Here is a 24,333-nt window from a genome sequence, read left to right as displayed (position 1 = left end):
TTTAGAAAGCTGTGTTTTGAGGTGTTCATGTTCTGGGCAAATTCAGAAAGAGGATTAAAATCAGGGCATCCCTAGATTTGCTAGTTTACTGGAGGTTCCCTTCTGAACACCTCAGCAGTGAAAGTTATTGCTCTGGGTTAATTTTATTTTTTTTTCTAATAATAACTTTTTGTTATCACATCACTGTATGTGATGTCCTGCTAAAGTAGCCCAGGTAATAGTTTCCATATTGTACATCTTGTTTTTATTGACTGTCTGTGACAAAGTTAGTTTATTTTCTGTCCAGGAAAGTATGTTGATGGGCTTGTCCTCTTCAGAGTTGACAGAAGTAGGCTCTTACTGCACCAGAAGAATGAATCAGACTTCCTTAGCATGTTTCTATAGCATGAGAACACTCAAAACCCTTACCAGAACAATATGTGTAACAATGTGGTGATAAGGAGAGTGGAAAATCTATTTAATTAATTGAGTCTCTGTTCATCTGATAAAGGCATTTTACAAACCGGCGAAAATGTTAAAAGGCTGAAAGTAATGCAATGGGAGAGAAAAAGAAGTTAGCCAATTTCTGAGACCTTAAATACAGCGTATCAGTACAAATACTTCTATATTGGTACTTGCCAGTGATCAAACCAAGGAAACTTGAATTCTGGGTACACACCATGGCTAATTGTCAGACTAGTGCCATCTTTTGGTGGATGGTCACAGTGAGCATTTCACACTAGCTTGGGAATCCAGGAGGGGTGTAATGTAAAGAAACACCACATCCAATGGGTTTTGTTGTTGTTTTCCCCCCTGTGGCTGGAGACTCATCTGAATTGGTAAGCATGTACTGTATTCCGATTGTAATTTATAACTTTGACCTAAAGTGTCCAGTGTGTCATGTACTGAGGATGATTTTGTATATCCACAGCCTAACTTTGCCCATGGTCTAGCCTCTCTGCAAATTCCACATGGTGCGACTGTGAAACGTATGTACATCTACAACGGAAACAGCCTGCAGGACACCAAGTATGTACAGCTGGTCGTGCTGTTTTGATCACTTAGAGTATCCTTTTTCTTCCTCGTTTATTTAGGGTTTTGTAAATGCTAAAGGTAGTCATATACTTTTTTAGTTCAGTTTGGATGTTTTATGAATTTGGTAGTGTGCAGAATGCATTTAGAAACCAACCTCTTTCAAATTTCCATAGGTGTTGTCCTCAGCCCTTATAGTCAAATGTTGGTTTGATCTGTATTGCTATAGAATGGGCTTGGCTCAGCTGCAGTAGGCTAATCCAACTGATCTGAAAACAAATTTATTACGTAAAGGAGGAAATGTAGTGAATCTGGTAAGAGATACAGTTAGGCTGTTCTTATTCTAGATTTTGTTTGCATGCTAATGACCTCTCCCTAGACAAATCAAACTCGGTGTAGGCAGTCAGTCATTTTGTAGTGTATTGGTACTGTGTATGTCATGGCAGGGTCCTACCAAAGGTCTTAAGCTCTCTTGCTATACAAAAATAATAAAATACGTATTTTTCAGGCTTAAGCCATATGCATAATCTACCATATATTCAGTACCTTTCCAGTCACCTGACTGAATTTACTGTTCTGAGAAAACTAATCTTCATGACTTAATATTAGTAGAATAGTTATATTTTCACATGGCTAATGTTTTCTGTGATACTGAATTCTGTCTTCAGCAGTAATTTATTGTACAACATCTCATGTTTTGCTCTTTTTCAAAGCATTGTTCCTGCCGTTCTGTAAATTCTTCTTTTCAGCTTAAAAATACACAAACTGATAAGGTGATAGTTTTAGCAGAGACAGCTGTGTTTTGATGCCAGGAGAAGATTAACACATCCTTGGATTACCACTGAGAAGGGAGGGAACCTTGTTTTTTGCAGACATTGCCTCCTAATTAGAAATAAGTGCACTTGAGAAGAATGTTGTCTGTGCCCATCTGTGACATGGTGGGCTCTGGTGAAGGCACTAATTGTCAACGGGGCTCTGGGGGGTGTGTGTGAGAGCTCAAAGCCTGACTTTCAGCTCAAGTCATTCACACAGAGGAGAAATTCATATAGGAAAAGTGAACTTTACAGAGCATATACAAACTAGCCCACAAAAAAAAGCCCTTCCATTGAAAATATCTTTCCTGAGGCTGTTATGATTTTCTCAACTGTTATTGTAATTGAGTTAAAATGAGAACTGTCCCACTAAAGCAGAGCAATGGTTTGCGGTGCACCGGCACAAGCTGAATTCCTCTTCTGGGCTAGGGAGTATGTTCCCAAGAGCAGTGAGAGCATCACAGAGGTGGCTTTTCTGCTGTATTTGGGTGATATGCCTAGATCAAGGAGTTGGTATCTTTTAAAACTTGACAACTTCCATTTTCCCTGAGAGAAGTCTGAAATAATACATCCTCACACCAAGTATCCAAAGGCTAGATACAGTTTCTGTGGTTTCTGGAGTCTTTAAAACTTGCTGTTTATTTCATTAATAGTAAAGGTCCTGCATTTGAGTGCTGCCTTGTTGTTCCTGTTTCTCCAGGCTCTCTGATCCTTGTGTTTAATATAACTTAAATCCTCAGTCTGAGTTAAATGCAGCTTAACGTGCTCTGTTGCAGTGAACTGGTACCAGCTTGTTAATGGAAAATTAGAAGATAAAGCAAATCCTGTGCACGTTTTTTGTATGCTTGGTTTCAGGGCTCCCTTGATGCCCCTCAGCTGTTTCCTTGGTAATGTGTATGCTGAGAACGTCGATGTTCTGAGAGATGGAACTGGACCCTCAGGTTTACGGCTTCGCCTACTCACTGCAGGTACTAGTGACACTCAGGACATTGAGCTGCTTGCTTTCCTCAGGAAAAGAGGGATAAACCTGTATAAATGAAGCATTAGGTTATTTGTGACAATTTTACAGGTGATTTCAAAGTGTTCTATTGGAAACAAAACCCAGTAAAAACCCTGTGAAGGTGAGTCTGCCCACTGCTGCGTTTCCCTGGCCCTGCAGAAATTGCAGAGGACTGTAGCCCTGTCCTCTGTAGTTCCAAGTCCTTAGAGTCTGTTTGCAGAAATGGAATTTGTTTCCAGAATAAAACAGAGGCAAGTACATCACCAAAACCCGTGAGAAACCAAGACACCTTATGTACGTGTACTTTTTCTGAGATTCCAGTGATCTGTAGAACGTTGATACTTCTGTGATTGATTCTGGAAGGCTTTTTAAAATGCCAGTAAGAAACTGCATCTGTGCTGCAGCCTTAGGCTGCACTTGAAATTCAGTTCTGTTTTCATTTGCTGTAGGAGACAGCAGTGCAAGGGACAGAGGCTGATAAATACCTTCTCCTTGTGCATGCTCTCAGGTGGGGCAGGGGGGCTTAGAACTTCGGAAGAGATATGATGACTGCAAAAGAGCCTTGTTCAGTCACCAGAACTTAAGACCTGACAGTGTTTTCATGACAAAATACTGAGATATTTTTAACAATGTTCATTAGCAGGCTCGGCTTTTGACCTCTTCTATGCAAAAGTTAAAAAGGAGAAAATTTAAGATGAAGAATAAAAAAAAATGAGTAAAAATGGAGCAGATGTTTTCGGTTACTTTGCTTCTCTCTTTACAGAGGAAGATAATGGAGAGCTGCCTAGGACAGGGAACGTGTATCCTTGTGTACTAGGGAAGCAGTTAGCTATAACATCGTAATAATAGAAATGATTTTGAGAAATTGGACACTTCTAAGGTAGAGTGTCAAGCTTAGTTAAAAATATATACATGCAGCCTAAAGGGAATGTTGTCAATGAATAAAATAATTACTAAAATATATCACTAATGTTCAGATGAAAACGTGCAGAGAGGCGATCTGGACATGTGCTGTTCTTGTCTTGCTAAAGTTTGTAGAAGCTCCTTTGTAGAACATATCACACACCTCTTCTAGCACAACTTTCTCTGCAAGTGTATTAATTTGAAGTAACTGTTGCTTAAGAAACCAATGGTGACTCACTCAGATTTTTATTATTTATTTTATTGGGTAACTGGCTACATAAATCGTGTACAGTGAGACAAACTGTACATTTAGAGCACAGCCTGCATTTTGCAGTAACTGCAAAATATGTGTATGTGCTTTCTCATGAATGTGAGATGCTGGGTTCCTGAAAGCAGATGGGGTCACACACTAGGATCTTTCTGTTTCGTAACATCTAGTACCTTGTGTCAGACATTCGCCTGTGTAATGGCTATTCAGTAAGATCCATTTTTAACATTGTTTGCATAGGAGCACACTTGCTGTTGATTTAATAAGCTATGGGAATGTTGGGTAGAGAATGTGTGTTTTCCTGTACAGTTAATATGGATGAGGAATTTCACTTCACAGCTTTTACTTTTTTTAGCTGGAGATACATCTCTAGTTGCTAGTATCTTAAGGATAGAAGCAATTCCTGGTACTCACTGCTAATAACCAGCTGATCAAATTGAGACTGACTAGGAAAAAAAGTGACGATCACATGAATGGCAAGGAAGGGAAGACAGCATTGCTGAAGGTGGAGGTTAAGGTGAGGACCTCTGCAACAGTCGGCACATGCATCACTTGGATAAGAAATGTTTAAACTGTTGCGAAACAAAGGGTTAAATTTAGTTTGGCACAGGTTTGTGATCAGTAGAGGAATGATAAGGTTTTGGTGCTGATGTGCTGATGTTTTCTCTGGTCAGGAAGGATGGATTTTCAGTTGTTTTCCATTCCTCAGGTTGTGGCCCGGGCGTTTTAGCCGATGCCAAGATGCGGGTATTTGAGCGTTGTGTGTACTTTGGGGATTCGTGCCAGGATGTGCTGAGCACCCTGGGGTCTCCGCACAAAGTCTTCTACAAGTCTGAAGATAAGGTGAGGGAATTCATTCAGGCGCGGGACCTTGTCTCTCTCGGTTTAATCGCAGGGCCTGCATTTTACAAGGCCAGTGAATAACGGTAAACTTCCCTGTAGCACAAATCATGAGTGCTTCACTTGACATATAATAGCCCAGGATGAACCGTTATGTAATTTGATTTTTAAAAGCTTTTTTAAAGTTAAATAAATGCAGATGTCTCAAATTAAAAAAATGTTGCATCATTTTAACTGGTTTAAAAATTGATAAAAATGGGAGCACTTTTGAATCCAAGTGACCCTTAGCAAGGGTCTACCTCTTTTTTAATTACATTTGATCTAAAATAGTGGATACTTTGATCCTTTCCTAATGTTTTTACATAGCAGCATATGAGTAAAACTTTTACTTGAGGTAACTAAAAAGAAAAGACCTGATATATCATTGTGCTGCTGCAAGCAGCTGATGGTCCTGTCATGAAGCAGGGTTGCCTTAGGTATTTGAACAAGGACTTCAAATGAGATAAGAGCAATTTGTTTGAATGATGTTGCTAATGGCATTCATCTTTCTGAGCGCTGTTAAATATCTGAAACATCTGAAAATTGTTTCTTGCAGATGAAGATCCATTCACCCTCACCCCATAAGCAGGTCCCATCGAAGTGCAATGACTACTTCTTCAACTATTTCACACTTGGAGTGGTGAGTGGGAAGCTTCCATAAACAAATTCATGTGAGGTTTTGGTTTAGTCACAAGCAATCCTTTCAGAAGGCCAAAGGCTGTGGGAAATGAGAGACTGCAAAACTCTTGATTGCTGCCTTAGGAATCTCTGGGTATGAAAAACAACACTGGCTTTTCTCTAGCACTTGCAAATTCAATCATTAATGTTTTATCATCTCTGCCGGTGGAGAGAGGGCTCTTTGTTCATGCTTTTTGCATTCTCTTGGGTTTTCTCCCTCTGCCATGCCTGATGCATAGATATAGTATTCTTGTTTCTGAAATCCACGCTCCTGTCCCACACAGCTGAGGCAGGTGTGCCATAACACCAATTGTGAAAGTTTGCCGAGCTGTGGAGTGTAGTTCAACCTTCATGTCCCTCCTTGCAGCTGGTTTACTTTAGTTTATGTTACTGTGGATAATGTCCAGAAACAAGACCTCATTAGGAAACTTGCTAACGTTAGCAAATGAAACTGCAGTTGTGATTGAGTGCTGGAGAAAATGTGCATTTATTTGCATCTACAAATTGTTTCCTTTTCAAATACTACTTTTCATGGTTTCATTCAGTTCCAGCGACATAGATACATATCACTGTCTGCAGGGACTGTTGTAACTAATCTCAGGTTAGTTTGTGGAATGCTGCTTCCTATCCAGAATGCTTCATGTCTGTTTTTTCTTCCATAGGATATTCTCTTTGATGCAAACACTCACAAGGTGAAGAAATTTGTCCTGCACACAAATTATCCCGGTCATTACAACTTTAACATGTGAGTGTAAAGAACTGATCTGTACAAGAGTATTTTAAAATGTCTGAAAAGGAAATCTTATGTTCCCTTTATAGAATTCAAGCATTTTTGCCTATGTGTCTTTGGTGTATCTGGTAACCCATGGAGGTTTCAGCCAGTGTTATTAGCACTTTTTTTAAAAATCATTTTCTTTTTACTTTTAAATGCCTTTATATTGTCAAGTATGTCTTAAAGCAGTGAATGAGATAAGGTAGCTCTTGGTTCCAGCTATAGTGTACCAGCTCTCCTGCATGAGGCAGACTTTGTATTAGCAAGAGTGTCCATTTACTGGTAGGTAGGCTGCTGTCTTTTTCTTGACATGATTTCAGTTACTGATTAAAACAAAAAATTCTTTCATGCTTCTGAATATATTTTCAATACTTCTTAAATGTCAGCTCTTTAGGGGAGGAATATGAGTTACGGAGTAAGCGATTGGGTGTCTGATTAAGGCGAACGTATTGTCAGGCAGTTGGCGTTGGTGACAGAGAAATCTGTGGTACTGTTTCTAGGCTGAGTGTTTCTCCATCCACTCTGTGTAACAGCAGAGTAACTTGTGCTGAAGGACCTTTTGTGTCTTTTAGAAAATTATTTTAGGACGTTGCCAAGCTGCTGCCTTTTTTTATGTAGAACATAGAACTAAACTTTTCTTCTGAAGCTGTCAGCATTGAGACTCTCAATTTATTATTCATGTCACCTTTCATTAAACTGGCTATTAAGAGCCCCAGGTTTGTGCTATACAGTTTATTTTGGGTCTTCTGTTTTCTAATAGCTTTACAATTTGCACTTTCTAGTTACCATCGCTGTGAATTCAAGATTCCCCTAGTCATTAAGCGAGGTGAGTAGTTCATCTGTTGTCCTGCTTCAGGGGGCACGTACCACAAAATGCTCAAAGGGGAGGTATGAGCAGTTTTCATTTCTAATGCATCCGTCATTATCGGAGGATGCGAACAGTGAACGTCATTGAGATAGAGGAGAAATGTTGGGTTTAGGTTTCTATTTCTTAAGTGAGAAAGATACTTCAGGACAAATTCAGCAGTTCTCCGATTTTACTTATACTACCTTATTTACTTACTTGGGTCATACAAATATTTAGCTGCAACATCACTGATTTTCTCTGATGCTGCCACTCTGTTATAATCAATTCCCTTGTACCTGGAGGATCAAAATTCATAATTCAGTGTTAATCTGAGCTGGTCTGTCCAATCTGCTGTTGAACTTTAAATGCTGAACTTGCTCTTGAAAGGCTTATTCATGATATTTATCATAAACTGGTTTAGTTGGGAATGGGAACAAACACCCAGAATATGTGGGCAGATGCTTAGATGTGCCCAGCTCTGTGCGTGTAAGTCATCTCAGCCTGTGGGATTGCAGATCACAGCGATCAAGGTAGACTTCTTTTATGTAAGAATTAACGTCTACTGGGAAGGTGTGTATTTTGATTATCCAGGGAATCCTGGACACTGGCTAGGTTTTGCACAAGGATCGGTTTTCACTGAAAGCACTTACCTGTGCAAAGTGCAGTCTTCCTGCAGGTGTCACAGCAGCTTGAGCATGCAGAGGAATAAAAACCTGGAAAAAACGTGTCTATATATACAAGCTTATATCAAAGTTGATTTGTACTTCTTCCAAGAGAATAAGCATGAAAGTTCTGTTCACTTTTTAGAATTCTTTTCCCCTGGGCTGTTGTGCAATACTTTAAAGGCATTCGTGTCTGATTATTTTTATTCACCTCAAGTAGTACCATGAATCTCTTCTGAATATGTCTGGGGTTTTGTTTGTTTGGTGTTTGGCTTTTTGGGGTTTTTTGTTTGGTGGTTTGGTTTTTTTAACTGGCCTTTCTGGTCTCCACCTTATGTTCAGGACATTTAACAAGTTGTAAACAAATGTTATAAAATTTATGAAGAGCCCGTCTTTTAACGATGGGTGGCAGTGCCTGATGCAGCTTTAACTCCCTTCTGAAGGTCAAGTTCAGATCATAAATTGAGAGCCAGAGTTCAATCTGAACAGGCACTGAACTCTTTCAACATAAAGAGACCGTGTTTATTTAGCAGGTGGAAAATACAGAGGAGCTTTCAATCAAATCAAAGACCACTTGCAATGTTTGACTTGTTTAGGATCTAGCTGCATTCCCACTGCTTCAAGAGGGTGCTTTCAGTGTTCAGAAGTCCCCAAATCTATGTATGAAACAGTGCTTGAAACTGCCAGCAAACTATTTTTAAGACTAAAGTGTAAATGCAATGCTGTCCTCACCTGCAGCTTTTTTTGCTATTTAATAGATATAATGTTGGGTTTTTTTTTCCTTTTTCCACAAGAATGATACTGGGGACTGTAATTCCCAAGCTCTCTGCTGGGTTTTTGAGAGAGTGAAACTTTAGCTTATGTCAGTCCTGCCAGCTCCTGAGTCTGAAGCTGTCGGTTTAGCCAGCTGCTTTTCCAAGTGCAGCGGAGCGTTTGGGCTTGACAAGTGGTACAACATGCTATCTTGATGAGGCGTGTTAACCTAGTGCAAAGAAATGTGGTTCCTTTTATGCTGACGTTCTTATATGTAAGATTACAGCTTAAATATATAGTGTTAGAACTTGGAACTTGCTGAAGGCAGGATGTGTTTAATCACCGTAACTGGCATTTAATCAATAATGTCGACAATTCTGGTTGCTAGTAGATGCTGGTAAATCTGTATATGAACTGAACTAATGCTTGTATGTCTCCCATTGTCTGAACCAACCTCCCAAAATAAAGGATCATATAGGAGAGTGTAAAAGCGTAAACGATAAAGGCTTTTCTGTTTTTCTTTCATAGATAGTACTGATTCACAGACAGAAACATGTACAACATACAGCAAGGTAAGTCTGTGCAGAATTGAATGTTTTCTTTCCTTTTGTAAACCACCTAAATGATCTGCTGAATTTGCAATAATAGTCTTTGAAGAAATAATAGCAGGTGTATCGTGTTTTAAAATAGAGTCGAAAGACGGAAGTTAATGCATGTTTTGTGGCTTAAACATTTTGTTTGTTAAGGATTGAAGGCATTCACGGTAGCATGCTTCTAGCAAGCTAAATTGTTGCATGCTTTGCATTTTAAGATACCTGCAGGTAGAATAGAACAGTAAAATAAGTGATATAGGAAAGCAATAGCAGTGGTGGCTGAATGGTGGTTGGAAGAGAGATTTCTAAACAGAATTTTCACAGGGCTCTTTACTTATTGTAGCTCTTGAAGACGTGCGGTAGTTAACCAAGAGGGTGCAGTGTCCTTCCCCTTTTTCTGAAGGGTGCCAGTAATGGGACGTTTCTCAGGCAGCAGGAGGCCTTACAAAAATGTCGCTGCCAGTGTGCCACCTCCTGAGGACAGCAGACTCCTTGAAGACTGTATAGTCTTACTACCTAAATGAAATTCTGAACTGGGCAGTTGCTGAATTTCTAAAAAAATTGTGTTTAGCAGTGCCTCTACAGTTGACATTCAGCCAGGAGCAGTGCTGCTCTCTTGGTTCCTGGGGTGCCAAATGAAGACTTTCTTTGGTGAATTTTGGGTCACCTACTGGGAAGAAAAAGTTGGAGTCAGCAACCAGCAAGCTGCTATTCTTTGTTTTTTAATTTGAATTGCTTACATCCTTCGGTGCTTTGACTAATTTCAGTCTTGTGTGTGAAACTCCAGCTTCTTAAGTCTGCTTAGAGTGATGACAGTTGCTCAATGTTCCCAGTCGTTAAAATAGCGCAGCTTTCCTCTTCTTTTCCTTGTTACTTAAATCAAGGAAAGGCTTTTGGGAGAGGTAGCAGTGATGCTATTTTTCCTGCTGCAAAGGTAAGAGAATATTTTTCTGAGGTTTCCTACAGCTGCTTTATTCTCTGAGATGTCCCTGAAATGCCACAAGACTTTCCAGCTACATTTTACCTGTAAGACCCATAGAATTTTTTATATTAATACCTTTAATTCAAAGCTATTTTGAGACAAAAATGAGAATAAACTGTGAGAGAATTTCCTAGCGCTAGTAATGGACAGTTTCCATTACTGAATATTGCTACAGTCCAGTACTTCTGCAAATACAACCTCTGTTATTTGGCAAATGAACATGTCACAAACAAAAATATACATGAGACTCTTTGTAGATGAAAAAAGAATTTTCCTGTGCCTCATTTTAACAGAAAATCTTTATGTTTACAGTGGGACAGTATTCAGGACCTTCTGGGGCACCCTGTAGAGAAGCCAGTGGTACTTCACAGGTAAAGACCTCCATTCTGCTTGGCAGGGTTGAGCTGGTAGCAGAGGATGAGTTAGGCAGAGGAAGGGTGTTTATTGCACTAGGTACTTTTGGGCTGCTTTGCTGGTAAAGTTTCAGACTTTTTGGCCATTAACAAGACTAGATAGCTGCTCTCAGAGAAAACTGACATGCAGAATGAAAATACTTCCAAAAATTCCTTGAGCTGTGAAATCCAGAGAAGAGCTAAGCAGCCTATAAAGAAGTCTCTCTTTATGTGTAATAAATAGTGTTGAATTTTTATACTAGTCACTTGCATTTCAGCAATGCGACATTGTGTCTGTTTGCAGCATTATCGTTCTATGATATGAAACTGATTTATCTCAGGACAAGTATAAGTCATGGGTACTGTGAAAATACTGTAGCAATTTCAGATATACCAAACAAGGTATTTTCATTAGGCTTTGACATGATTTTGAGTTTGATTTTTTTTTTTTTCTTTTTCCCCTTTTTTTTTCCCCCCCTAAATCATTGTGCCCTTTGCTCCCTGTTACTGCTGTTTTAGTGAGATCATTAAGGCAGAAGCCATGTGAAGGAAAGCTGGGGTGAAACAGTTATTAAATAGAGCCCTTCTATTTTTCCCCTCTGTTGGAGAGAGTAGTTCAACCAGAGTTTGCTTTAGTGAGCACATCTCAAATGTCTCAGACATGCAATCTGAGAAACTGACCAGTTACAAGAAAGGCCAAAAGGGTAAATATTTTCTAGGGGATTTTTTTTTTTTGGCTGTAATCTAAAATCCATTGCAGGCAGTAGGAGTCTGCCGTGGTCATGTATATGATCCAGAAATATTGGAAATAACTGAAGGACAAGTGATACATTAATCTTGAAAAGTACCCTTTAATGAAATTTGGTTTATTCTATTTCAGCATCTTACAGGGTAAATTTTTGAACATGATAAAACCAATGGATTAATAGGATATAGTAAATACATAAGGTAGGGGCTGAGATGTAAAGTAGACTGAAGAGTGGGAAAGGATCTTGTACAAAAATAATTTGTAATAAATTACATGGTGCTTCTCTTCCTATGTATAACGGCTCTGTGACATTAAGCAGAGGTACCCTCTGGCTCCCTTGGAGCCTAGCAGTGATGTTGCATAACATAAATTTACTTTCTTTTTGATGAAAGACATGTTAAAGATGCCATAACTTAACTTATATTGCTGAGTGATGATTCTCCCCTAAGAAGTTCCTGATCCTCACACATCCCATTTTTTCCCCCCTCTTTTCTGTTCAGGTCATCATCTCCGAACAACACTAACCCATTTGGGTCAACCTTTTGCTTCGGACTGCAACGAATGATCTTTGAGGTTAGGAGAAAAACTTTCATATTTGTTTGAGCAAGAGAAGATGAGGAGTTTGCTGTTACTATGACTGCTTCTTATTTCCCATTTCACTAAAAGCCAGCGCTTGGGAGTGGCTGTATTTTTAGATCTTATTGGCAGAGCCAGTCAACCTTCCAGTCTCTTCTCTGAGGTTGTACATTTGCATGCTCGAGCTGGAACTTTGTCACCTAGATCTTGTACTAGCAGGAGATGCATGCGTTCGCCCCAAGTAGTGGGGAGCATGCTGGTGTTTAGATGTGTCGTGGAAATCCAGGGACCACTTTTAAGAACTAGCCAAGAGCTTGTTGCTTTCTTTTGTTATTTCGATTTCCTTTTTTCAGGCAGATCCGTTCCATTTTCACTATTTTCACTCTTCTGAGTTCCTGTTTGGTGTACAGTTCTTTTAATTTCCCTTTTTCCTTGCTGTACCTTTGCAGGTGATGCAGAATAATCACATAGCTTCTGTTACTCTGTATGGCCCAACGCGGCCCAGCAGCCAGCTGAGAACGTCAGACCTTCCCCAGTGAGCATCCCCTGCAAAGTCAGCTAATCTCAATGCTACAAAATTAGTACAGCGTGCCTTGATTTGCTGCCACTTATAATATGGAAAGCACGTTATGATTTTTTTTTTTTTAAATAAGCCTTTCCACCCAGGAGCGGTGTGGAGGGGAAATTCTCTCAACCCTCCATCATGGGGCGTGGGACTGTTGATGGAGGAAAGCAGCTTAGGTGCCTGTGCCGTCGTTTATTCCTCTCCGTTGCCCTCATCCTATGCAGCACAGACCTGAAGAGACTGTCCCCCCTTCTCAGCTGGCAGAAGGGGGAAATGGAAGAGGGGCACGTAATGACTGCAAGAGTTAGAAGCACAAACTTTCTGAGCCTTGGAGCATCTGGAAGCAGGTATTGATTTTAGTCTGTTTGTGTTACTGTATTGATGTGGTGGTCACATTTTAAGAAAACGTGTGTGTATATATATATAGATATAAACACATCGGTATTTCTGTGGCTTAGGACATTGTACCAAGTGTGACAAGGATGTATATATGTCCATGATTTCAGGCACCACATCTTTGTGTAACTTTAAACCAAGCAAGTAGCATGTGCATAATACTTGGTTGTAACATTTGCACTACATACACTTTAATTACTTGATAAACGTTTATCTTCACTGAGGAGCATCTGTGTACTGGGTGTGAGTGGGGTGTGATGGTTATTTAATGTACGCTGCGCATAAAGCTTATTTATACAGTGGATCAAATTTATCCACCTTCCTGCACTAATATGTACTTGATATGCTGAAACATTTTTTTCTGCCATGGCTGGTTTACTATTTTTTTTTTTCATATGCAGTTTCAAAAAAAGAATTCTGGAAGAGGTTGTTTCTATGATTGAATTATGTTTTAGTGAAAAGGTTTGATACAGTTTTTCATACTACAGAAAAATTTAATGAAGAAATAGCATTGCCTCATTTGCCTCGATTCCAAAATCCTTTATTCCTACTGTTTCCTTAGAGAGTGAAAAGCTGTATATAATGGTATCTCAGAAATTCCCAAGCTCTGCCATCACCACGAAAACCTTTTCTGTAACTTTGAAGTCTGATTTTAATTTATGCCAAAGGTTTAGCCAAAGACATCCTTACTGTAGTTTCACTGTTTTTGTACATATATGCTAACTGCACACCCCACCCCAGCAGACAGGATATAGGCTTCTTTCTAGTTGGGAGATGCTGCTCGCGACATTTTTATCCCAGGAGGATACTTTAGGTTTCTAGTTCTCTTACCAGTCTTATTTGGGGGAAATAGGTGGTCTGTCTTTGAAATATTGAACCCTTTTTAAAAATGGACAAGAGAAATGTATAATTTTATCCCATTTTTAATATTTTGGTGTAGCAACTTGTGATACATAGATGACAATTTTGTGAGTTTTACTATGTGTGTACAGATTTTGTAAATATGACATTTTTGTAATTTTAACTTCATGTACAGTGTAATCCTGTATAGTTTATCAATGAATGAGAGATAGGAAGTCGAATGTTAACTGAAGTTTTGGATCCTGGACCAGTAGCAGGGATGAATGTGGTGTGTGTGTGAGACGTTCTTTGCCATTTAGTCTTCCTGTATACTGTGATACTCTAAACTGTTTTGCTAAAACAAACAAAAAAGTCCCACGGAGAATCTAATGGATAAGGAAAAAGTTATTGTTTACCTTTATCCCTAGGTGTCACTCCTGTTGAATCCCTGTTCAATCTGTGCTGTCTCCTGTGATCATTGCTTGCAAAGAAAATTCTATGCCTCAACCTTCCTTTTGTTTCCTCTCTAATTTTAATTTCATTTTACATAGCCCTTCTGTAAATTAAATGGAATAATAATGAGCATGTACACTGAAAGAAAAATAAAATGAGACTCTCAGTTACTGTTTTTGTGTTAAATACAGTTGCTGGGTGTTTTTGTAATAAAAACATGGATGTCTTTGCTTTTTTTCTTATCAGTTAGTCCTTTTATTTTACTGTCTTTCAGATGTTACATTTGAAGTACCTGACTGGTGTTCCTCCTTTACAGCCGATACAGTGTGTTCTCTGAAGAAGCAGTATGAAAACTAACATGCAGTCTGTTTCCTACTAGATACATGAAAGCATATTATAAATTGTTGCCCTGGAGTGGAGAAAGAATGTCTTTAAAGTATGGTAAATAACACCGTGGCTTCTGCATTGCGCTGAAAAATGCGGTTGTTACACTCTATGGTCAGCCTTTGGGTATCATTAAAATCAATCAAGCTTCAAAGAGGCTGAATATCGTACAACGGAGTGGAAGAAACATCTGCAGTAAAAGGAGCGAATGTGAATTCTCATGCCGCTTTCTCATGCCTTAAGGTACTTCAGTAGAAAAGTGCTGGAAGGCTGCTTACCCTGAAGCACCTTGGAGGTTCATGCAGGGCATAAGGAATAGGATTCCTGTTGCCATTCGCGTTCCTCCTGCGCTGGCTCTGTGATGCAGGGTAGAGCACTTAGCTCTCCTCCCCTCGCACCCTTCAGTTCTGGCATAGAAAATGACCTCGCATAGTGCTTGGCACAGCACGCTCGTGGGGAGTTTTGTGATCTCTGAATGGAGAGGGTGTGCATGCGTACGCTTGTTACTGAAATATGACAGCAATCCTGCTCATTATTGCAATTAATTTTAAGCAATCCTTTTCTAGTAAAGACTCCAGACTAGCTGCAGGAGGAGGTAAATTCTTTGAGATGATTTGAGTAATGGCTACGCAGATGCTACCAATATCCTGCTCTCAAGCGTATTCAGTTGAAAATCTTCCTAAGTGTGAGGTCAGGACTGCTGCCGTAGCATGCACCTTGAGCCTTAGGGCATGATGGCAACAGCTGAACCAAAGGTATTTAACGGCTTCAGTGGCTCCTGTCTTTGCTCTGGTCAGTCAAAGGAATAAAAATATGTAGATAATGAAATGTGGTCTCTTAACAGCCTAGATACTTCTCTAGGTTAGTCCCTTCATCTTGAAATTTCCTCTGTTAACAGACAAAAAATTAAAGGCAGCTTTGCATCTTGGCCACCGCTGATGGGCTGAGCGCAAAGCATTTGACTTTTGGGAGAGGCAGACCTGACGAAGGGCATGGGGAGAGAATGTGGGGCAGCTCTTGTGGTTTTCCTCGTACTTCTTTTCTGATTGCAGCTGTTCACAGCTCGCTTCTCAGAGATGGTTTGATTTCTTTGCTGCTACTTGGACTAAGCCAAGCCAAGCTGTTCCTGTGCTGATGCATGAGGGGAGCTGGCGTGGAGCCTTAAGGACGTGCTGGTAGGACAGGGTTAGGACTGGGGGGTGTGGACTGGCAGCAGTTTTGAATCACCGGAACAAATAGAGGAAGGAGTAGGGAATAGAGAAGGTCTGGGGAGAAAGCGAGGATGGCGGTGGGGCGGGAGGCTGGGACAAGGCTGTTTAGTTGAACCAAAAGCTGTTCCTTGCAGAGGGGGGCTCGGGGTGCAGCAGTGTGCCAGCTCAAGCTCTGCTGGGCGGGGTGCATCCCCTTCCCCTCCCAAAGGAACCGAGAGACTTGGGCTGGGTCAGGTCCCATCTCAGCAGGTGTCCTGAGTAGGGTTCTGTGTGGTTTGGTGCAGATCCTGCACGTTGCAAACATGGGCGTTGGTCCATCATTTTGGTTTCATATGGAACAAATTTGATATAACATCAAGTACAGATGCATTTTGGATAAAACACATTGTACATATGATCCTATTTTGATGGGTGCCTTTTTCCTTTGTGGGTAAATTAAGAGTTTGTGCATGTGTCTGCATAACTTCAATATTGCAGTATTTTCCCCAGTATTTCATTAGTTTACGCTCAGTGAAACTGATTGTTGTGCCCTGCTTTTTGCAGGTGAAGCTGATGCTTTTTCCCTGTACTCTTTAGGTCAGCACGCAGTCCCTGGGCTGCAGCAAGTGCTACAGATCAGTGCTGCTGTGTAATACTAGAACCCTCTCTTCCCCAAAACGCAGTTCCTGTCAAGAAAACCCAATTTTCTGTTGCCAGGACCCATTACATTTCTAATTCAAAGCAGATTCTTGTTGTTTTAAGTATGAGAACGTGTGAGAACTGATTCATGCACTCATGATCATTCATATTGCAGAACTCTCATCAAACCTGTTTAAAACAAAATCTTTCCTGTGGCTTAGCGTTACAGCAAGATGGTGACTGATCATCAGCAGGGCCTGCCTGAGGTTAGACTGCAGCTGGTGTTTTCCAAAGGGAAACCGAGGGTGGTGGTGCCCCTTCCCCTTGGCTTTGTACATGTTGTTAGAGCCTGTTAGTCACTTGGCAGCTCTGCTAAGCTGAACTTCTTTTGGGTTTTGTGTTTGGTGGCTCCAAATGTATATAAGAGTAAAAAAGTTATTCCATGCCAGCTCACCCGATGCAGTTGTTTCATGTCAGCTTTGTACCATGAACGCATTTCTCTGTTGTTTTCTTTTATCTTGATTGCACCAACACAAAGGCACTCTCCTCCATGGCTGATCATTGCAGACACAACCCGACACAGCACACGTAGCCAAATAAATCCATCAATCTGTGTGTTTAGGGAGTTAATAAAATACAAATTACTTCTGGTTGATTTTTTCATGTCAAATAGGGCCCAGGATGTTTCAGAGGTAAGGTTAAAGCAAAATAAGGAGAAATGAAGAATGAAGCTTACTGAAGATGTGACTCTTATGCATTAAAATAGGATTGGGAGTTAATGAAGGAGGGGACCTTAAATACTGTGTTCTCTACCTGTGTGAAGTTTAGTTGTAATTAAGAAAGTCTCTGTTTAAGTGCTTTATCTGCCAAACCGTATATCCAAGGCTTTTGTTTTGTTTGTGGGGATGTTTATTTTTCCAGCAGGCAAAATAATTCCTTTTCATGATCTGGGAATACTGACCGCTTGAAACAGTGGGAAAGGTAAGCTGCCTTTGCACAGCAGGTAATTTACCGTGGTGTCAGATACCAGTACCTTGTGTCCTGGACTAGACTGCAATGCTTTAACATAACCTTTTCTCTTTCATACCCTAATTAATTCCCCTTTAGATGTTAGTAGTTTGGTCATTTAACAGTACTGCATATTGCCATTGCAGAAGTTCGTTTAAAGTGCCTTAACATTTCACACCTACACTGCATATTCCATTTGGTGCAAAGTTTCATTCTAGAATTAATATCCTTCAGAGAGACATTTATTTTAAATACCAATCACAAAAAAAGCCCTGCGTGATTACGCAGTGTGCAGGCTCATCAGCTAAGGAATCAAAGCAGCCTGTATCACTCCATTCCCTTTTCACCTCCACTGCTCTCTCTTAGGAAAACTGAAGCCCTGAAAACCCCAGTCTGCCCCGTTCCTTGCTGGGTAGCTTTGTTGCATCCACAACTATGGAGGCTACTAAGATTATTTTGCCTTTTTTCTTTTGCTTTTATGGCCGCAGCGAGCGTTTGTCATAATGTCGTGACTTTATTCCCACCCCAGCGCAGCCAGCCCCCCTGGGGACAGGCAGTCACCGCAGAGGTTTTCTGGTTTCTCCCTGGTCTCGGGCACTGTTAGGGGACAGGCTGGGAAAGGGAGGGAGGGAAGATCCGGGGGCTGGTTTGGGATGAATTAAGAGTGTCAGGCTGGGCAGGACTGCTGGGGGAGCTGTTTGCTGCTCTTGGAGGGACTCAAACGCACTCCTCCTTTGGGGTTTAGTTTCTCATTTCTCAGCATGGGTTTGCTTACTGACCTAAGCCTGGAAAATCCTGAAAAGCTGGATTTCCAAGTTTCAGTAGGGTTAGTCGCATTGTTGGGGACAGGGGGTGGGCTGGTTTCAGGGGTAATGGGACCTGCTGCTCCAGCCGAAAGGTACAGCCCAGGGGCTCAGCAGCTCTTCAGCCTGGGCGGTGGGGTGGGCTCCCCTCTCCCCCCGCCCAGCACTCTCCGGGGAGGGTTCTCCGTGATAATATTTACCAGGGATTCTCTGAGCTGTTTGATTATTTTGTACTGTTTGATTTTGCAGTTGGGGTTTGCTCCCAAGAACCTGCTATAGAAAGATGAATAATTAAACTGCAGGCAGGAGGCACAATATTTCAACACTTGATTGCTTCAGAGCCCTCTTTGGCCTTTTTTTTTTTTTTTTTAATGATGTCTAAGTCAGCGGTGGCCTGACAGAATGATGGATTTTGGCATCTGCTACCAGTTTATGTGCTTAGAGATGCCTTCGGAGGTGCTGAATGTGAGGTTCAAGCCAGCTCTGCTCGTTATAGTGACCAAATCTGGCTTCTCATGTACAGTAGGAACAAAATTTGACTGTGTGTGAATCCCTGGGATTCAATAAAACCGACTGTACTGTATTAGCTGCAGGTATTTATGTCTGTCTCGAAGTCTGCTTGCTTTCCTTGCTACTGGTGGAACCCACTTAAGATGTTTTTATGTTTTCTTTTTTTATCGTGGGTTAGTCATGAAGAAATTACCTAGGAAGGCTTTGCAGCAAAACCCTGACCGGTGCATTGCATTAGCCAGTTAATAAAAGCTGCTCAGAATTTCATTCTGAAGTAGATGGTTTTGGGTTTTCTGAGATGCATCAGAAGGGTGGGTAGAGGGTCCTTCCTGACAGTTCTCCTACATACCTAGGGTTTTAAGATTTTTCTGAAGAGACCCTCATCTTCTAGGAAGCAATCTCCAGCTTGGGTGAAGGCAGACTTTTTTTCCTGCTGTAGCAGTCAGTAGCATTTCATAAACTGCAGGGGGGGGCAGCATCGCCCTCCCGTATCCCCCCAGTGCTCACGTATGGGGGCTATGAACTTCCAGCTTAACTGCACATGGAAGGGAAGCAAATGGAAACTTTTAAGAGGAGCTCAAATGGGCCATGGAGCAGGGGCTGATAAAGAAAAGCAGATGTATCTTTGGTTAGTAGATATTAGATTGAGTATTCCTTGAAGAAAAGAAATTGGCTATTCAGAGGCTAAGCCAATGGAATCAAGTTTGCTCCAGTCCTGTTTCTGCCAGCTGTGGGGGTATGGTGAACAACACCAGGGAGATGGTGAACAACTTTGATCTGGGACAAATGCACTGGTTCATGCTGTACTGCGGGCGGATTGCAGATCTGAAGACGCGATAGAGGGAGGAGCCAGCTTCTGTGCATCGCCAAGCTGAAAAGGGAGATCTCAATAAGGACTGCTGAGCCTGACTAGCCGCCTTGTAGGTTTGCTGTCATTACCCTTGAATTAAGTCCAGCATAAGGAAAGATTTACCAAGTTACCCAAAAGAATGAATAATGTATCTTTCATGTTGCTGTCTTCATGGAAAATACCAGTGGTGGTAGTCCCGCGAGGTGTGCAGGTGGACTGGACAGACTCTGACACTAGAGGCACGTCTGCATGCTCTCTTTTAATTGTGGTAGAAATAATTTCCCAAACTGTAAACTAATCACAGGTACTACATTTCTGTACAAGCTCATAAATACGTAAGTATCACACGTGTTGGCAGCCAGGGGCGTGACTGCCTTGCTCCCACCACCAAGGCTCTGGCTCATCCCCCCCCACAGAGCTCCTTGCAAAGCTCATTCTGTGTTTCATGGTTGCAGGTCTTCCCATTTCTATACAGCTGACCTTTCGTTGGAAATGCATTAAGCAAGGCTTCAACTCTTATGCTAAGGAAAACATGTAAGGCTTGTTAATAGTCTCCCAGTGAATAGCACCAGCTTGCTCTCCTCCGCGCTGGGTGTAGTTAATCCCAGTGCTGAGCCTGGCCGCTGCCGGGCAGGAGGAGGGTTATGCCTAGATCTGAAAGGCAGCTGTGCTGCATGCTCTGTTCAAGGGAAAGCCACTTGCTGGATGTTTCTGACCGATTGTAGCTTCCTTTGAAGCTCATCCTGAAGAAGGATGGCATTGGGGGTTCTCTGATGGATAGGAGTTTGGGGGGGCGGGGGGGGGTTTTTTGGGGAAATACAAAGGAATTAATACCAGAGATGAATTCAGGCTCTTTGCCCGATGGATTTCATAGCTTTTTAACCCTGATTTAAAGAAATTTACTTCCTCTTTGATGTCCAAGGAAAGAATTTTTTTTTTTTTTAAGATAATCTGCTGCTGGAAAAAACAACTTCACAGTATTGAGTGTTCTTTGAAAAACCAAGCAGTCCAGTGTTCTTGTCTGATGCCTAAAATACTTACGAAGTTACAGACTGACTGAAACTTGGAAGGTCCAACAGAAAGATTGCTTTGTGGTTTTGCTTTCTTGCAATATATTTAGGAAGGCTTTTATCCTGAAGCCCTTTTGCATTGCTTTGTGGTTTTGCTTTCTTGCAATAGATTTAGAAAGGCTTTTATCCTGAAGCCCTTTTGTCTGAAGACTTCTTTCTCCCTTCACAACACCCACAGCAGTATGAAAACCTTGGCTGTTCTTTGGCAGTTGACTGGGTGCCAGGCAAGAGCACCAAGGGCTGCAGAAACCAGCCCCGTCCGTTGACAGGGTTTCATTTGGTTTGAAGAAACTCCCAAATATGATGCAAGAAGCAGCTCTGTGTGGTTTTACCCTCACAAGTGAAAGCCAAAGGATCTTTCCAGATGCAAACCTTCTTAAGATCTGGATTAGAGAGAGAGATCAGATGCTGTTGGGTGACTGAGGAGCAGTCAGCATAGTGTAGAGAGTCTGAGCTCATGGAAGTGATGAAAACTGGTCTCCTGCCTCCTGCGTGTGTCAATGAAGCAGATATTTGAGCTGAGGTTTTGCTATGAGTAATGAAAAATCAAGACTCGGAGGGATCAACTCAATGTTCTTGTCCTTTCTTTAAAGCCCTTTGGAAGCCTGCTGCTTCCCCATTCTCTGTGCACCTGGCCTTTGCTCAACCAGCCATGCCAGCCGCAGCCTCCAGGTTGTTTTCTTTAAGTCCACCCTGTCTGCAGCGTATAGGACCCCGTTTCAACAGCTGTGAGTTGTTCTGTTCTTCTCCTCTTACGAGGCTGCCAGGAAGCCATCCAGGGGATTTGATTTGAGCACACACTAAGGTGACTTGACTTCCTTTACCCTGGTTACTGTGTAGTTTGGTCATTTCTCAATGAGTCCGAGTCAAGGTAAGAAGCTGACAACGATCCCTGTGCTCCCTGGCGTCATCTCTTACCCTCAGTTGTCTTTCATTTCTCACATTTCTAACAACACTGAAAAATCTCCAAGGATTGCATTTTGCAATGTGCTTTTACACACTGGCCCATGAAGCACTACTAGAATTCTAATAAATAATAATAAATTAAAGATACTGTTATGATTATTTGGACTCATTAATGGAGAAGGACCTACAAAGTATGTGTGTGCAAAGGTGGAAGTTTGTCAAATTCCTCCAATAGCTTGCTGTCTTCTCTTAACAATGTAAATAAGACATGCTAAAATACTTCTAAAGTTGATTCATTTGGTTGCAACAGTTCCAGGTCCCCGTTCTCAGCTGGTGTATTTCTGCTGCGCTCTGCCGGTGTTATCTGAGGGGTGATGCCTGTGGTGTTGTTTGAGCTTTCTTTTTCCATTGGAAGGGCTTCTTCATTTGCTTCCTCTGAGTACAGGAAAGTCGTGGGCTGTGGAGCAGGTTCCACATTAGCCAGATCTCGGCAACCTTCAGGCTGTGAACGACCATGAGATCTTTGTAAAAACAGGGGTCGAATGTCTGTAGGTGTGGGGCAGCAGAAGGCTTGACAATGCCAAAGGTCTTGAATCCTTCATGCAAAATGGGTTTGAGGTTGATTCTCTGTAAGCACATGCCCAAAAAGACATCGTCGATGGGGAAGAGTTCCACCTCTCTGCAAGCCCTGGAGAGCTTCCTCATGGTGCGGCTGGACAGTAAAAAACCTCCTCCTCCTGCGTAGGCAGGATAGATGCTTAGCCCATACATGGTCTCTGGGATGTAGTATTTGCTCTTTCGGACACGGATAGGGCGGGCATTGTAGATGATATCCCCAACAAAGAGGTCCTCCGTGGGGTCATGTCTTTCAAGGAAGTCAACAATGTTCTCGACGTTGACAAAAACATCAGCGTCACCTTTAAAAATAAATTTCACGTTGTGGCAGAATTCAGCAGCCCAGTTCAGGAAGTGGATCTCCTTCAGGGTCAGATTGAAGAAAGTGTCCATGAAGTCCCAGAGTAAAATGTCCCGGTATGTCAGGCTCTCCTGGTGGATCAGGGTCTCCCATGTTGCCAGCACTGTCCTATTCTTTGGTGTTCCCAGGAGGAACACTCGCTGGATCTGCTCCCCATTCACCAAACCCTCCCTGCCCCAAGTTTTCCGGACAATCTCACGTCTGTCAAAGTCTTCAACTACTGATTTGATAGCAATGAGCAGAAAGGGTCCTCCAGGTGTTTTCCTGCATTTCTTGGGCTGGTTAATGAGGAGGCTGAAGTTCCTGTTATCTTTGTTCAGGAGATAGTGCCTGAAGTTGAAGGCAGAGTCGGTCAATGGGGATGGAGTTGTAGTTTGGACCCTCTTGTTGGCCACTTCTGTTCGCCTGACGATAGGAGTTACTTGAGGTCTGGGTACTGTCGCCTCTGCCGGCACCGGTCTCCACGGTGCTCTGGCATCAGAGGGTATTTTTGGTGTTACTGAAGGCTTTTTCTGGGTTGGCTCCTTGTTTCCTACTGGGACTAAATGTTCCAGTTGTGAGTAGAGTAAAGAGCAAAGTGCTACCAGCAGGAAGAGGGTACAGATCGCATCCCCTTTGAGATGAACTCTCATTGTCTCCGCGGTGTTTCTGGGACGGTTAAAATCGATGGCTGAGCTGCCTGGCACTGCTGTCCATCTGTAAATAAACACACCGTGTGTCAGCAGCAGCTCTGAGGCATGCAGGCAAGGCTAGCTGAAACACCATTAAAAAAACCAGCAGCAAAGAGCACTGCACTCCTTCAAACACTGAGCCGCGTTAAGGAACTTGCCAAAAGGCACGTGGGTTGCAAACCTACCGCTGATTCTAGGGCTCTGGCTCTGTGACTGGCTTAGTTAAGTCCCCAGGCAGTCATCCATCATCCTGAAAACCACTCCCTAAGCACACCATGAAATCAGCCCTTCTTCCCCCATCCCTCTCGCTGAGCGCTTTTTGCCATTTCAGAGATTTTGCTGCTTTGTGAAAAAGAAAGTGGAAAATGATGAACAGTGCCATTCTTCCATGAATCATTAGATTTTCTTTTTCCCTTTTTTTTTTTTTTTTTTTTCCTCCTAACTTGGTAACTGCTTCTCGCTGCTTTTTCCCTTTTTGAGACGAAACGGGGAGGCGCAGAGCTGGCTGCTGGAGGGCAGACCTCAGCGGCAGCGTGTTGCTGGCATTTCCCCGGAGGCAGAGCCAGCTCGTGTAACGCAGCTGTGATCTGTGCCTCAAAATGAATACGGTAAGCACGCTCCTGAATGCACATAGCGCCCTTTTGCTGCCAGTAATCTTTATAAAATATTAAACCATTATAAATGACTTCCAGTAATAAGGTTAGAAGGGGCAGGGTGGTTTGCCTCTGCCCCAATCTGTAAGCAAGAGGTGGGCAAATAAATCCCAACCCACAGAAGCAAGGCAGAGCCTGGCGTTCGAGATGTTCTACTGATGTGTGAGAGATGAAGCTGCCTTTTGAAATACAAGATGTGATTCCTCACTTACGCTTTTCCCAGAGATCTTCCGTCTCATTCGATCAGTTCTTCAACTGCAAGCAAATTTAAAAAAAAAAAAAAAAAAAAAAAAGGAAGAGTAAGAAAGCAGCATGTAACCATATCTGCAGTTTCCCAGAGCAGCTCAACAACTGAGCTGAACAGAGGGGACCTGACAGTCACTCCTGGAGAAGGCAGGCGACAATTGTAATCCCTACAGGCATTAGCAAGGAGCACATTTGTAAAAGTTTAGCTCCACCCAAAAACTTTCCCCTATTCTCATATATCCCACTGATGCTCTCTCCCACCCGTACGCGATTTGCAGGTCTGTGTTGCCTGTGCTG

At 42.0% G+C, this 24,333-nt stretch overlaps 2 protein-coding genes across 2 annotated transcripts; one reads left to right on the top strand and one right to left on the bottom strand.

The window, feature by feature from the left end:
- Positions 1 to 914: 914 nt before the first annotated feature.
- On the top strand, positions 915 to 14,336 carry LOC104472259 (chromosome unknown open reading frame, human C16orf70). The gene is made up of 10 exons (XM_010087849.1): positions 915 to 1,008; positions 2,679 to 2,791; positions 4,704 to 4,837; positions 5,430 to 5,513; positions 6,214 to 6,296; positions 7,106 to 7,149; positions 9,114 to 9,157; positions 10,473 to 10,531; positions 11,801 to 11,873; positions 12,326 to 14,336. Exons 1-10 carry the CDS (start codon positions 971 to 973, stop codon positions 12,413 to 12,415), a joined length of 762 nt encoding a protein of 253 aa, XP_010086151.1. The 5' UTR covers positions 915 to 970; the 3' UTR covers positions 12,416 to 14,336.
- Positions 14,337 to 21,850: 7,514 nt separating this feature from the next.
- B3GNT9 (UDP-GlcNAc:betaGal beta-1,3-N-acetylglucosaminyltransferase 9) lies at positions 21,851 to 24,029 on the bottom strand. The gene is made up of 2 exons (XM_010087848.1): positions 23,997 to 24,029; positions 21,851 to 23,161 (listed from the first exon to the last, which is right to left on the bottom strand). The coding sequence occupies exons 1-2, from the start codon at positions 24,027 to 24,029 to the stop codon at positions 21,851 to 21,853; spliced, it is 1,344 nt and encodes a 447-aa protein (XP_010086150.1).
- Positions 24,030 to 24,333: the final 304 nt, after the last annotated feature.

The sequence above is a fragment of the Pterocles gutturalis genome, unplaced genomic scaffold (assembly GCF_000699245.1).
Source record: "Pterocles gutturalis isolate BGI_N339 unplaced genomic scaffold, ASM69924v1 scaffold34306, whole genome shotgun sequence".
Classification (NCBI taxonomy): Eukaryota; Metazoa; Chordata; class Aves; order Pterocliformes; family Pteroclidae; genus Pterocles; species Pterocles gutturalis.
The sequence above is the reverse complement of the archived record's forward strand: the minus strand, read 5'-3'. Positions and strand labels throughout refer to the sequence as shown.

Coding starts and splice junctions, on each gene's coding strand:
- LOC104472259 (XM_010087849.1), top strand. CDS start 971: ATGTACATCTACAACGGAAACAGCCTGCAGGACACCAA. Junction 7,150..9,113: donor TCCCCTAGTCATTAAGCGAG/GTGAGTAGTTCA, acceptor TTTCTTTCATAG/ATAGTACTGATTCACAGACA. Junction 9,158..10,472: donor CATGTACAACATACAGCAAG/GTAAGTCTGTGC, acceptor TTATGTTTACAG/TGGGACAGTATTCAGGACCT.
- B3GNT9 (XM_010087848.1), bottom strand. CDS start 24,029: ATGAGACGGAAGATCTCTGGGAAAAGCGTAAGT. Junction 23,162..23,996: donor TCTCTGGGAAAAGCGTAAGT/GAGGAATCACAT, acceptor TTTATTTACAGA/TGGACAGCAGTGCCAGGCAG.